Source organism: Manacus vitellinus, unplaced genomic scaffold (genome assembly GCF_001715985.3).
Source record: "Manacus vitellinus isolate BGI_N305 unplaced genomic scaffold, ASM171598v3 scaffold_29_pilon, whole genome shotgun sequence".
Classification (NCBI taxonomy): Eukaryota; Metazoa; Chordata; class Aves; order Passeriformes; family Pipridae; genus Manacus; species Manacus vitellinus.
The window spans coordinates 5,186,868-5,200,616 of record NW_021940207.1 but is presented as its reverse complement, the minus strand read 5'-3'; the positions used below and the strand labels follow the sequence as shown (position 1 = coordinate 5,200,616).

General features: G+C 45.0%; 1 protein-coding gene across 1 annotated transcript; it reads left to right on the top strand.

The window, feature by feature from the left end:
* Positions 1–1,225: 1,225 nt before the first annotated feature.
* Positions 1,226–12,073, top strand: UTS2B (urotensin 2B). The gene is made up of 6 exons (XM_008924523.2): positions 1,226–1,331; positions 3,011–3,228; positions 5,445–5,546; positions 8,532–8,569; positions 9,758–9,851; positions 11,586–12,073. The coding sequence occupies exons 2-6, from the start codon at positions 3,105–3,107 to the stop codon at positions 11,609–11,611; spliced, it is 384 nt and encodes a 127-aa protein (XP_008922771.1). The 5' UTR covers positions 1,226–1,331; positions 3,011–3,104; the 3' UTR covers positions 11,612–12,073.
* The last annotated feature ends 1,676 nt before the right edge of the window (positions 12,074–13,749 follow it).

The window sequence follows — 13,749 nt, the reverse complement described above, 5'->3', positions numbered from 1 at the left end:
CCAGGTGTTCCCTAGGGAACAGGGAGCCAAGTGCAATGGTGCTGACAGCAGGACAGGGACCCATCCCAAAAGGGGCAAGCAGGGTGGGATCAGAGACTGCAGCCAGATTCAGTCAAGAGCCCCAGGGGTCAGGGAAGCCCATGGTGATGACCCAGATCCTGGGTCAAGATGGAAGTCGATACACTGGCCAGCATCAGGCCTGATAACAGCAGTCAGGGACAAACACAGCTCACTGAACACCAGGCAGTCCACAGAGATGGGACATATCTGAGGTCAAGCAGGGTCTGGGTCCAGATCAGCAGGGACCATGTGCAGGCAAAGACAGCTGAGCCCCAGACCAGAATTTCTCCAGCACAGCTCAGGGAAAAACAAAGTGGACCAGGGCTGAGCTTAAATGGGCCTCCTGAGCTGATGGGCAGAGACGGTAGTGAGGCCCCAGCTGAGGATGCTCAGGACTATAACACCCTCTGGGCCCTGACAAACTTATTCATCTCTCTCATGCTCAGAGCTGGTGCAGCTGAATTTGGTGGCCTCTGATTGGGCCAAGCTTTCTCCATTCCTGCCATCTGAACTGGTTGGCTTTGTCTGCATAGCTCTATTGAAAGAGAAACTTCTACATGAAGAGGCTAAAACAGACTAGGACCTTGGGAGGTAGAGATGGAGCTCACATGTTCATGTTCTCATTGTCCTTGAACTCTAGACAAAAGTACTCAGTGGAGCATGTAGAAGACATTATCACTGAGTGAAGTAATAGGAAGAATATGGAGACTATGTTGTTTTCCTGTTGAGAATAAAATACATAAGAACAAAACGTAATAGTATTTCCAGAACCTGGACAAATGTGCAGCAGAATTTTCCAGGTAGAAATCTTAGAGAAGCCCAATGCTGCAAATCAACCATCTCATAACTTCAAAAAATGCAAAAATTCCACCAGTGCTTGGCAGCAGCTGCCAGATGTCTATCCACCAACCCATCGGATGAGAGCATCCACTCCTCACAGCATCCAGTAATCTTCCTTCTCATATTTTAATGTAGCATGGCAGTTCCTCACCTTCACCAGAGCCTTCATTTGAAAGGTCTGGCACACTCTATACGTGAGTTGCTTTTGGGGCTGAACATTGCAATGATCCAGAACTGAAGTTTCTCTGCAGCGAAAGAGGAAATCCCAGGAATAACTCATCTTCCTGAAAGAGCCTGCCAATAGCCTATGAGATCTTATAGCCAAGGGTAGGAAAAAACAGTCAGAGATCTGTGGATTCTGCATAAACTGGAAAAACCCACTGTCTGTATCAAGGCAAAGTCGATTTCACAGCACATCTCTAGACAAGCTGGTAAGGACCTGGAAAGCCGCTTATCGCCAAGTTCAAACGGACCTGACCTTCCCTTAAGAATTTAGTTTTGAGTCACAGCTACTATTGTCCACACTGGACTCCTGTGCAAGGTGGTGCTCATTAAGTTATGGCCTCTGCTTTGTGGGGGCTACTTAACTCTGACCACTTTGAAATGGCAGCTTAGGGAGACAGAGGTGACTGGAAAAGTGCTCTTAGTGGGACACAGGCGTCCTTGAGTCCAAATAGAACTTTGTGAAGAAGAGAAGTACTTCAGCTAGCTGATCACTGTCTCACACAAGTCTGAGGGAAAACACAAGTTTGGTTTATTTGTACATATTATAAATGCAGGGAAAATTTTGGAATATTTTCTCAGTAGAGAAGTATTCATTAATACAAACATCACATTCATTTGTCTTGCAAAAAAATCTAAGCCTCTCCCCCTATATTTTTATTGATAATATATCAGATAATAAAATATTACAAGGGTTATTAAAAGGCTAGTCATTCAATACCTATTCAAGGCACAGAGCAAGTTGTAGGGAGAGCAGGGGACCAGAAGCCAAAAGCCCAAACATGGAAATGATACTAAGATGAAGTGCAGGTACCATAAGATGAAGCTATGTTGGGTAATCTGGCATGATGTGGTGTCAAAAAAGCACACACAGTGAGTCACTAGGAGTGTATGTACAAGTCAGAGCTTGGCCTGATCCTCTCCCCCATCCCACCACGGGGGGAGTGAGCCGGCAGCTCTGTTGTGCTTAGTTGCTGGCTGGGGTTAAACCATGGCAAGTACAGATGATTCAGTTCTGCATGAAAAGCAGAAGTGAAGAACAAAATTTAGTACTGTTACTATTACAACATTTTCTTGGTAAGGTGGTTATAGAAAAGTAGTAGCAGTCCCTGATCAATAGTGATGGATAAGCAACAAACGGAAGTCAAACTAAAATGTAGTCATGACCTGAGAAGACTTGGAATACGTACAATGTGCCTCTATACTTTGTTCTAAAATTATAAAATAAGGCTGTGTAGCCAGAACCAGCATCTGACCTTCCACTTCTTTTTTTTTTCCCCAAGAAAAAACTGAAGACACTTGCCCATCCTTGACGTATTCCATATCACTGCCAAATCTGCACTCCCCCACTCAAAATAATCCCAAAATAGGGTGTGATGCCTTTCCCGTTGACAAAGCCATAAGTCACAGTGAGCAAGACACACTCGACATCCTCCAATCAGTTAAATGAAAAGAGCTCTATCCCTCTGTTTCCCACCACTTCAGCACTCATTATATCTCACATTAATTAATATAGGAGCTAGGAAGTGAGATGATAAATTACAAAACCCCATTAGCCTGATTCTGTCCAAACTGGGAAAATACGGCAACTTGTACATTAGACAAATCTTCCTTGCTAACGTGGGAGTCCTCATGTCTGAACTTCATTAAAGCAGCAGCCCTGAAAAAATATTTGTAATGTACGTATGTATGGAATGTATATCAACGTGCGTGAACAGTGCACGCCTGTGGGAACATCAGAATTCATTAGATCAGTCTGATATGAGATATATTGAACAGGTTCCATCTGACATATGTTACTGGGTTGTTCTGTCCACTCCCAAAGGAGTGAATCATATTGACAGGTTGAATTATATCTCAAGAGATATTTTTCTCCCCTCCTCCAAAGGCCATTTGCAATCACGGCACATCCACTGCCTCTTAAAAGTGAGCTCATCTGGCGCTGGGTTTCATTGAAGTCCTCCACTGTGCCTGAAGGAAGAATGCTTCTGGGCAGTGGGAACGTGGAGAAGATGTGGTCTGTCCAGCTGTGTCTTGGAGTGCTAACCATCCTGACCATGACTGTGTGTGTCCCATCCACACATGGAGAACCTTTTTTACTACAAGGTAAGCTGGAATACAGGCTACGTGACACAGGTAGGTAGTTATGCTTTTGCTTTGCTGCTTGCCATGGCCAATGCAACACTCGCTTATCTGGGAAAGGAAACAAAATGAACCTCGGGCTACACTAAACAATCAATTAACATGGGTGCTACCGAGAGACTTGTTCATATCAGCATGAGCTAAAGCTGTTCCTCTAATCTGCAGCTGGTTGCATGACACATTCTGCTAATGAGTGAAAATATCAGATCTGGTAAAATCTGGTAAGGGTAGCTCTTTCTCTCTCATAAGAAAATCTCCAAAGAAAAACATTAAAATATCAGAGAGTAGCAATTCCAGTATGTACCATATGAGATTTGACAGCTCATAAATGTCAGTAGTAGAGTGCTGCTGAACTTTTTTTTTCTTCACAGAACTTCTTTTTATATGTTCTTCTCCCATAATTTAAATTAGTCTTAGCTTGAACTTACACTGCAAGGAAATGTCAATCATTAATGTTCTTTCTTAAAGAGACTTGGCAGTGGAAAAAAGAATGAGCAGCTAAATATAGCCTTGAAAATAACGTTGCTTTTCAAATGTTTTTTCATCTTATATCACCTATTTATTTTTGTAATGACAACCAAAATATTCCCAAGGCCAAGCTATCTAAATATTGCTTGTGTTTATCTTGTACTAGAGTGTTTATAGGGTGGATTTTTTCCTGTAGCAAATCCCCTGAGCAAGTAAAAGTAGGTATTTTAAAATTATAACTGTCTTTCAGACTTAGGAACGAGGTTTATAGCACTCCATGTTAATTGCAAGTTTTACACAGCATGTAGCTTTTCTTGCTCCCTTGGGTTTATTTCTAGAGATCACAATCAGGACCAGAGGCTTCAGCTGCAGCATGAGGCAGGTTTGAATCTGGCCAAATACTTGGAGCATTGCTTTGTCCAGCAGCCCTCTGCTTCTGCAGATTTATGTGACTTTAGCTAACAGAGCTGATTCCCATATACTCTTGAGCATCCTTCAGGCTCACCTGGTGTAATGTTTTGCCTCATGTTTATCAAAAATAATTGCATTCATCCCCTCAGAGCTCTGTAGGGCTGATGGCTATTTGAGACTGTTTTCTCCTTTCTTACCTCCCTGAAGATATTGAGGTGAAGTCCTAAAGATCCTGGAAGGAGAGAAAATAAGTCTTTCTGTATAATTTCTTAGTATTTTCCATGGATTCTGTAGGCATCTTCCAAGGCTTTGTAGGGTCTGGGTGTGGAGCAGGGGTGTTCAGACCAAAGATTTTGTGGAATGGCCACTCTGCCTAGAAAGTCTGGCTCTTATTATCAAAAATGAGTGCAACATTCTAGTCATATAAGACTCTGGAAATCTGTTGAGCAGAGCTGAGAGGGTCTCTTCAGGGCACTGATTAGTCCCATCCTGTGTCTGTTGGTTTCTGCCAAACCCTTGACCTTCACAACCATTCATTTGAGGGCATAGCCACAACCACTAAAGTAAAACCACTGAGAAAGCTCCCTAAAGGGGCCTCCTACAGAGGTCCAAATTGCTTTAGAACAGCAGCTTGGGGAAGCTTTTCCTGGAAAACAGAAAAATTCTGCTTGGTTTTGCTTCAAGCTCCTCCACACTTGGTTCAGGAAGAATCCTGCAGTACTGTTGGCAGTCAGAGAGAGCAGCCCCCAGGCTGAGTGAGCGCAAGAATGGGCTGTGGGGCTTCAGGGCATTTCAGCTGTGGTACCCACACATCAGCCTCCTGAGGAGTGAGTTCCTACCTCTGTCAGCCCTGGGAAGGTGCATGGTGTGAGTGGGGGTAACACCTGCAGTTTTGAGAAGAGAGGATCCTGTGGGTTGTTTGTCTGGCTTTGCAGAGGCATCCGCTACACCCGCCTTCCAGAAGAGGTTGGGACTGTCTAAATGAAGGTGATGTCTCCAGCTCTCTGCAGCCAGCCATGCTGATGAGGCTGCAGAGAAACTGGCCGGCAGCCCGGGGCTGGCAGGGAGGGCTCCCCATCCCACACCCTTTCACTGCGCAGCCCTCACTGCCTGGACATTTTATTCCGTGCTCACACACCTTCCTTTTCCCCCGAGCTCCTTCTACCCTCATGAGTGCTGACAGGAGACATTTTCCTTCCACTTCTTGGCCTTCTTAATGTGATTAAGAGATTAATTGAATCAATTGATTAATTGATTCTTAATTTGATGAGATTGAGAAAGATGTATTTTATGTCCTGCAGAGAACCGAGTGCTTCCAGAGAGAGAAGACACAAATCACGAGGACACACTGCTGAATCTGCTTCTTAATAAGAAATTTGCATGGCGGAGGCCAGAAAATGTTGGTAAGCGAAGGGGATGGGAGATCTCCACTTTTTGAATCTGTGTGTGCATGAATGCAAGGAACCTGATTCTCAGGTTCCTCAGAAATACCAGCTGCTCGGAAAGCAGAAGCACCCGGTATGGTGCCTACATGTGATTAATGTCAGATGTTCTCCGTCATGGGACTCCTGGACCTGCTTTTGCAATGCCAAAAAGCACGTACCCTAGATCCTCAGACACTCAACATTGTGCTGGCAAGGGAGCATGTGTGTGTACATAAGTAATAACAAGAAGAGATTCTGCTGAGTCCCTGTGCACCTGATATCCTCGAGACATTGTGTTCAATGCCTGGGCTACAGGCCAGCTTTGGGAGTCACCTCTCCACCCACACCCCACACAGCCCCATGGGCTTTTGAGAGACAGCTCTGTATCTTGCTGAAACCAGCAGCATCTTGTGAGCACATGGGGCAGTGGGGTGGCACCAAAATTTTGCAGAGATTGTGCAGGTGAGATCCCTTGGGGTCAAGTGTAGGCTGGGACAAGGGCAGTGGGAGCTCCTGCCCAGGCCTAAGCCCCTGTTACTGCTGGAGGCGGTTGAGACAACAGGCTTTTCCCACACAGTGTAGACACCAAAGACAGGCCATGGGGATGTTTTCCTGTTTGTGCTCTGTGAACAGATACCAAATTTAAAGCCACCATGCGGCTAAACTCAAACCTGCTGAAGAGAAACTTGGGCTTTCCCTGACATTGGGCACCAAATGGATTACAGGGGTCAGCTATTCCCACGGCCACTGCACCCAGGGGAGGGTTGGAGCTGTATGTGGTGGTCTCAGAGCAGGAAGCTGCCCTTCCCTATGAAAACAGCTGAGAGCAGGGCCCAGCAAAAATTTTGTTATGAAAATCCATTCATCAAATTCACTCAGTGCTCTTCCCCAGATGCTTGTTAATGCAGCAAGGCAGTGGTTAAACAAACCTGGGACAAATAAATAAACACAAATAAATCAAGTCCTTATACTAACAAAGGCATCTTCTTGCAAAAAGGATGCATTCAAGAAATAACGTTTTTATGATAGGTTTATGGATTATTGCACTTATTACTCCTGGAGGAAAGGCTGCATTTTATGCCAGACAATTGAATATAATGAATCTCTGAGCAGAGCAGAGACAGAGGATTTACAGCAGGCAGTTTCTCAAGGCTTCATCCATAAATTAACTTCCTTCTCCCTGCCTGAGATAATCTGTTCCAAATTTCGACCACTGTTCATTTTCTATTCATAGCAGTCATTGGCCAAACTTAGTTTGCAGAAAGTCAAGACAAAATTTTACCTCTTTCAGAGTTTCAAGTGCCTATTTTGGCACTTGAAACTCTGAAAGAGGTAAAAATGTCTGTAATAATAATGACAACAACACCTCTTAAGTGGCACTTTTGACTTATAGATATGCCAGCATCTGTCTCTCTACCTTACGGATATGTAAAGACATACTTAGGAGGAATCTGACTGAGGTCATTGCTGACAGTGCCAGGAACAGAGCCCACACCTCCTGACTCTCATCCCCATCACACCTCTCAAACTGAGTCCTGATGTAATGGATTTGCTTAGAAACTGTTGCTTTTACTTGCAGTTAAATATCTGTCAGAAAATATTCTGGATTTTTCAACAGAATGGTTTCCTTTTTGAAGGAAAAACTGAAAAAGCAGTCAATACTTTCTTGGAACCCTCCTGCTCAGTTTCAAACATTAAAAAAAAAAAAAAAAAAAAAAAAAAAAAACCACAAAAAACCAAAACAAACAAACAAAAAAAAACAAGTCTGGCAATGTGTCTGTGAGTTGAAGTCTTATCTGAAATCTGAAATCAAGGGGAATTATGTCCTAAATCCCCTTGACAATCCAGACCAATGCCTGGTGCCACATTAGGAACAGACAAAAGAGGCAGTTTCAGGGCTGTTTTTTGGGTTGTTTGTGGGGCCTAGCAGAGATATTCTTTAGCTCTTTCCTGGCTCTTCTGCTTATTTTAGTGCATTTTTCCCAAATGCACTAAATTAGCGCTTAAAACCGGCTGATCATTTTGTGTTCCCCTCCCAGGAGGACTACTGCAGCCAGTCACTCAGCTTTAACTGAGCTCATGTATCTTATTAAAAAATTAAGTGGTTTTGACATCAGTTTGAGTCTGGAATAAGGTACCTCAGTCCTCAAGAGCAGTGAGACTGAAACCCCCTATTCCTGCAGCTTTCCCTATCGTTAGTCCAGGCCATTTCAAATTCAGCTGGAGGGTTTAAATCCTGTTTTCAGGAACCTAATTCTCTCCTCCTTCTGAACAGGATGTCTCAGGGCAGTTCGTTCATCCACCTGCATAGTTTTTTGACAGTAATACAGTACTGATTAGCCTTGAGATCTCTAAGTCTGATCTATGAAGCTGGCCCCCAGGTCCTTGTGCTCCCCCAACAGTTAGAGGTGTGAAATCTGTGCACTCACTGCTATATGACTTTTCCTGTGGCTCCACTCTGTTAGCCCAGATCTTTGCTGACTTATAAAGCAGTAAGTTCTGTTAGGCTAACTTTGTGTGTTCTGACTTCTGCCTTCATGGGTGATGTGAGCATAAACAAGTCCTAAAGGAAGCAATGAAATTTCATATAAAGGCCAGTGGCAGAAAAGCCTGAATTAGATATTTGCTGTTAGCAGGATAAAATTAAAAAGCAGCAAAGAGGTTCACCTGAGCTGGTGTCACACAGTAAGTGACCTAATTGGGCCAATTCCCCTATGGCTTGGTGAACAGCAAAGAAGCCTCCCTCATAATGGAGAATTAGGATAAAGTCCAATAGGATTCAACAGAGAAGACCTACTTTTCTGTCGGTTTCTGCTGTCATTCATTTGGAGATCACTAGTAGGAATTAAATGAGAAGTAGGTCTTTTCTTGTTAACCCCTGGAGAGGACAAATGAGGAAATGGATTTTAATTTGAGCTTCAGTAAGCAATGCAGATACTGACATGACTCTTTCCCTTCTTGCAGACTGGGAGTTGGCAAAGAAATTTGAAGAGCTTGAACAGGTGAGAAAAGCAAATGCATAGACACATAGATGCATACATGTATGAATAGTTAAATGATTGTTTAAGCTGTCTTTATGCCATATTCTTCTGTCTTTGCATCCTGCTGCCCTTCATCCTGATGATATGATGTAAGCATGTATTGCACAAAGAGGAAAGGTGAACCCGGGCTATAAAAGCAGAACCTGGGCTAAACAGCTGCACAAGCTGGAAAAGGTGGAAAGAGAGCAAGGCTATGGATGAGTGCAATAAGAGCTGAGGCAGCTCCTGCCTTTGTCACCAGTGAAAGGCCAGTGAAGGCCAAGCCAGGAAAAAATTAAGCACCAATGGAAATCTCCATGGAAGAAAAGCAAGTGGGAAGAGGAAGTCATGCTTCCTTCCTAGGCATTGTATCAGCTGGCTGCGGTAGATAATGAGTTGAAGTTGGAGGGATAGCCACTGCCCACCTAAACCAGAATTTTTTTTCTGGACTCTTTGCTAGTAAAGGTGGCCCTACCCGAGGTCAGAACCCTGCTGAGCTGATCAAAGTGCACACACACACAGAGCATGCCCTATCTACACACAGTGCCCAGGAATAGGGAAAGGTCTGCAGCAGCCTTGACACAGCTGCCACTCCCCAAACCCCATGAGCAGTGTAAGTGCTTTTTCTCCCTTTCTCAGATCAGCTGTTTGCATGGATCCTGGAGGCTGTGATAGGTTTCACATGGCACTTTTCGCTTCAGACTAAAAAATCACAGTGCATCATGCCAGAGGGGAGGCTGCCAGATTCTATGCTAGCCCCTCGCTTCAATGCTGAGGGATGTTAAACTCTGACTTTCTGGGGGCAACTCTGCCAGAGAAGAAGTCAGGATGGTGGCTGCAGAAGTTCACAGTCCGCTAGAAAATATGGATGAAGAACAAATATGATAGACTACCCACATTATAACCAGGGAAAGTCAGCAAGAACTGTGAGGGAGAGAAGGGAGGGACAACCCAGAGCAATGGAAGAGCGATGCTCTCTGCTGCAGTGGCTGGATGCCTGGAGACCTGCCTCAGCCCTGTCTTGACTCTTAATCCAATATCCTACACAGCCTCCTCTCCACAGGGGTTACAGCCAGTCTATATGTACCTCCTTTGCCCTGAACTTGCCAGCACTCTGTGGAGCTCCTCAAAATGGGGCCTTTGTTTACTGCTGTGTTTCTGTTTAAACAGCTGGAGAAGTTGAAAGATCAGCTCTCAACTGAGGAAGGGTCAGAGGTGGCCTATGCCTTGGAAAGTCTCTCAGCATCCCAGCCCAAAAAACGCGGTAGGTTTTGCATTAGAGCCTTGCAGCCATTCTGTCCACTCTCATCTCTAGGCCTGCCTTTCTGCAGCAAAGGCAGTGACAGTAAACATGCCCCAAATGTGCTGAAAAACATCTGGTTGGCAGCTTATCCAGCAGTCCTGGCCCTCTCTTGTTAATGGCTGGCTGGTTTAGCAGCTGGTGAGAAGGACTGTGTACCCAACCCTGTCTGCTATCGAGGCAGATACAACTGGGTCTGCACACCAGGCCCTCATGGAGGCAGTCAGTGTCACATCCCACTTTTCACAGAGGAACATGGGGTTATGTGAGCAAAGAGTGCCTGCCCTGGAGGGGGTGAGTTCTGTGTGAACACGTCCCCACAGTGCACCCGTTGCTTTGCTCTGGGCACAAAGCTGGTGCTGAAGGCATAATGAGACATGTGGACTGCACGCGTTCCCCTCTGCCAAGGTCAATGCCTCCCGACAGAGAAAAAAGGAGCACTTGTTTCTGCTGCTGAAAACCAGCTAAAAAGATGTGGAAATCAACCAAGAATGCAGGGAACTAAGATCTGGTAGGTCTCCCAGTTGGTCTCCAAGCTCTGTCCAGTCCATAACCAGTGGCTCAGCAGCCTGTTGTACCAGTGCTCCTGCTAGACTGCCCCTGACAAGCACAGGGACAATGCTGTTCATAGTGGCTTTCTGTGGATTCCTCCACAAAGCAGCAGCAGCAGCTGTGAACCAGAAGTCACTGATGACAGATCTGGCCTGAAAACAAAAGAGCTAGTTCTACCCTTAGCCCACATGCCTTGTGCATGTGGAAGCTGACAACCTGCCAGACAGCCAAGAGAAAATTCCTTTGTGCAAGGCTTGCTTAAGTGCTTAGGTGATCCTTAGGCAATATGCAATTTACAAGCAACCCTGGAGGCTGTCATTAATTTGGCTAATGTAATTCATGCCCTCACCAGTCCTGGAAGTTTTAAAGATAGATAAAAGTACTTCCCCTCGCCAGGTTTAAATCAGATTCTGACAGAAATTAAAACAGAGAATCTTTGTCTTCATCTAAACTCCTTCCAGTCTGGGAGGAGCTCGTGTCTCAGCATGAGCACTGCTGATTCAGCAGAAGTTTCCTTCCAAGATCCTGTTTTCTCAAACCAGGTAGAAATCTCTTCTCATACTTTATAATAGGAGACCTGCATGGGATTCATGGATTCATCCTGGTGAAACAGTTATTTTTTCCAACACCAAAATATGCATCCGTCCTTAATCTAGTCTTCTTAGAAGATCCCACAGAGATCAGTGTTGTTTGGAGATGGTTAGTAGCAGAGTGGTAATGACTGGGTTTTAAAAAAAATAAGTAAGGATCAGATGCAGTCTCTCCAAGTCAGTATCCTGCTCCTCCAGTCAGCCACAAGTGAACCCCCCCACACACCTCTGAGGCAGAAAAACTGCTGGCCAGTAGACAAGAAATAAAAAGCTTGTTCCTGACATTGCTGAAGTAGAGCAAAAGGAACCCTTTTAAATCGAGCAGTATGGAAACAACATTTAGATCCCCCCTTTACACCATGAGCAGCTAAAGAAAACACCTTCTAAAACTGTTATATGAAGTCAAAGCTGATAATTGAGGTGTGCCCAGAAACCACACTGCTGCCTTCACACCTCAATTCTCTCAAGACATGTGTCTTTTGAAACCCCCTTCCAGAGTGGGAAGCTGGAAAAAGTCCCTTGGATGCTAACATCCTTCTCTTGCATCCCTTTCCAGCCTGCTTTTGGAAATACTGCATCTGAAGGCTCATCAGGACTGGAGGATGAAGATGAGCCCTTCCCCAAACTGCCTTGCTGGGTATTAATGTGTTAAGAATTTGTTCTGTTCTCTCATCGTGCTGCTAATTTGGATGCAGGATCCATGGAGGATCCATGACCACACCACAGCCAAGTCTAACAGGGACTGTGACAGGAGCTGGTAGCCCACTGCCACTCTCTGCTGCTCCTTCTTTCCAGGTCTACCCTACCATGGTCTTCTACTTGGAAGATGCTTCCCAACTTTCTGTGCTGTCCTGTGTGTGCCATTAAGGCTATTGCCATTGTACACTCTCCCCCTTCTCACCAGGTCCCCTGAGGCACCAAACGCTAACTCAGCTTCCCTGGCCTCGAGCCTCTGCCCACACCTGCAGATGTTGCTCACAGTGGTGTCTGGGTTTTCTGTTGCCTCCTACAAACAGGTCTGTGATGACCTAATGGCTGCTGTTGGGACAGGAAGGCAGGATGGGTGTGATGGGAAGGCTCAGGGCTCAGGCTGCCTGCCTCAGCTTGCTGAGCCAGAGCTGCTCCTCACCATGTCCTGTCACTGTGCACAGGGGAGGGCAAGCACAGAAATCTGGATCCATTGGATATCGTTCCAATAAAGATTTTCTGTTGCACAGAAGCGTGTGGTGTTTGCTTTCTCAGCCCTTGCAGAGGCCCAAGGGGCAGCACATTTCCTTTGATGTAGGCTCTTGTTACCTTAATGGTTCATGTGAAGTTTACAATGGAAATAAGGCTCCCATTAAACACCTAGAGTTTTAATGTGCCTGAGAGACAGACCCTTCCTTTTGATCAGGATCAGGGATGAGAGCTGGGTCTTCCTCACAGATGTGTGGGATATTGTCCTCATAGGACTAGACCAGAACCACTGGTTTCTACCTACTCACCCCAAAGAGATGTTTTCAGCAGAGATTTTTGGCTCATCTGGCTGGTCAGTGCAGGGACTAGCAAAAGGAAGAGATCACAATCCATCAGTGATTCCTACATATATAAATCTTAAGTCACAGTATCCACATTTATTTGCAAAAACAAAGGACCTTGTTCCCGAAGGTGTAAATTCAGAATAAATCATGATGTTAACTTTGAGGTTTTTAACAGTATAAATGAGAGCAGGATCTGATAGCCACTGTGAATATGTGGAATGATTTTGACTAGCACTGAACTTTCTCTCCAGCTCTTTTGAGCCATGTGATTTAACTGTAGCTTGCATACTACACAGTCTTCAAAATGTTACCTCTCCCAAAGCTGTAATTACCATCCTACACTCGTTGCCTTGGGCTCTGGCAAGAAGAACATGCTTACCACAGCAGTACCTTGCATGTACTTCATTAACAGGAGATCTATTCATCCTATTACAGGCCAAAGCCAGCATCTGTGGAATAAAACCAGCTTCATTATATCAGTGAAGTTTAATGACATGCAAAATACAGTTTCCTGTTACCATTAATTATTTGTTATTTCCTTGGTAGTGACTTAGAACATATTTCCCATTTTCTGTTACCTTTGTGCAAGTGAAAAGGTACGTGGGAGCACTTTTACATACCCTCACATCAGCACCGAACCAAGGAAAAAATTATACCCTATGGACAAGAGAAGGGTCTCTCTTTAAGACTTTGGTGCTCCAGCTGAAAGGGAGGTGTATTCCAAGAGCTGTACTGAGTGCCCAAAGGTGGAGCTGAGCTCAGATGATTTCAGCTTGCAGGAAATCCCAGTCCAATGAAAGGCCAGCGCAGTAGGCTCCATCTGTCACCTGCTTGCTGTAGCCATGCCTTCCTGACCCAGTGTGACAACCCATCAGCAAGCCAGGAAAAGGAATACAGTGTCTGTGGGTATTTAAAGATGCTTTTTGAGCCACAGGAGGTCTCAGGGTGCTCTGTGGTAGATGGGGCAGAGGAATGGAAAGACTGTTGCTTTCTCCTAAGTAATCCACACAGTGAGGTGGGAGCAGCACTGAAGCTTCCACTAACACCACCGCAGACACCTCTGTCCTGCTCTGCTTTCACATTACCCTTTAGATGAAGGGCATTTCTGCACACAGCTATCAGGGTTTAAAACTCCCCCTTTTTTGGAAGCCCAGGTTAATACCTGCCAACTGTTTAATACTTTTATGACCCACCAGTGTC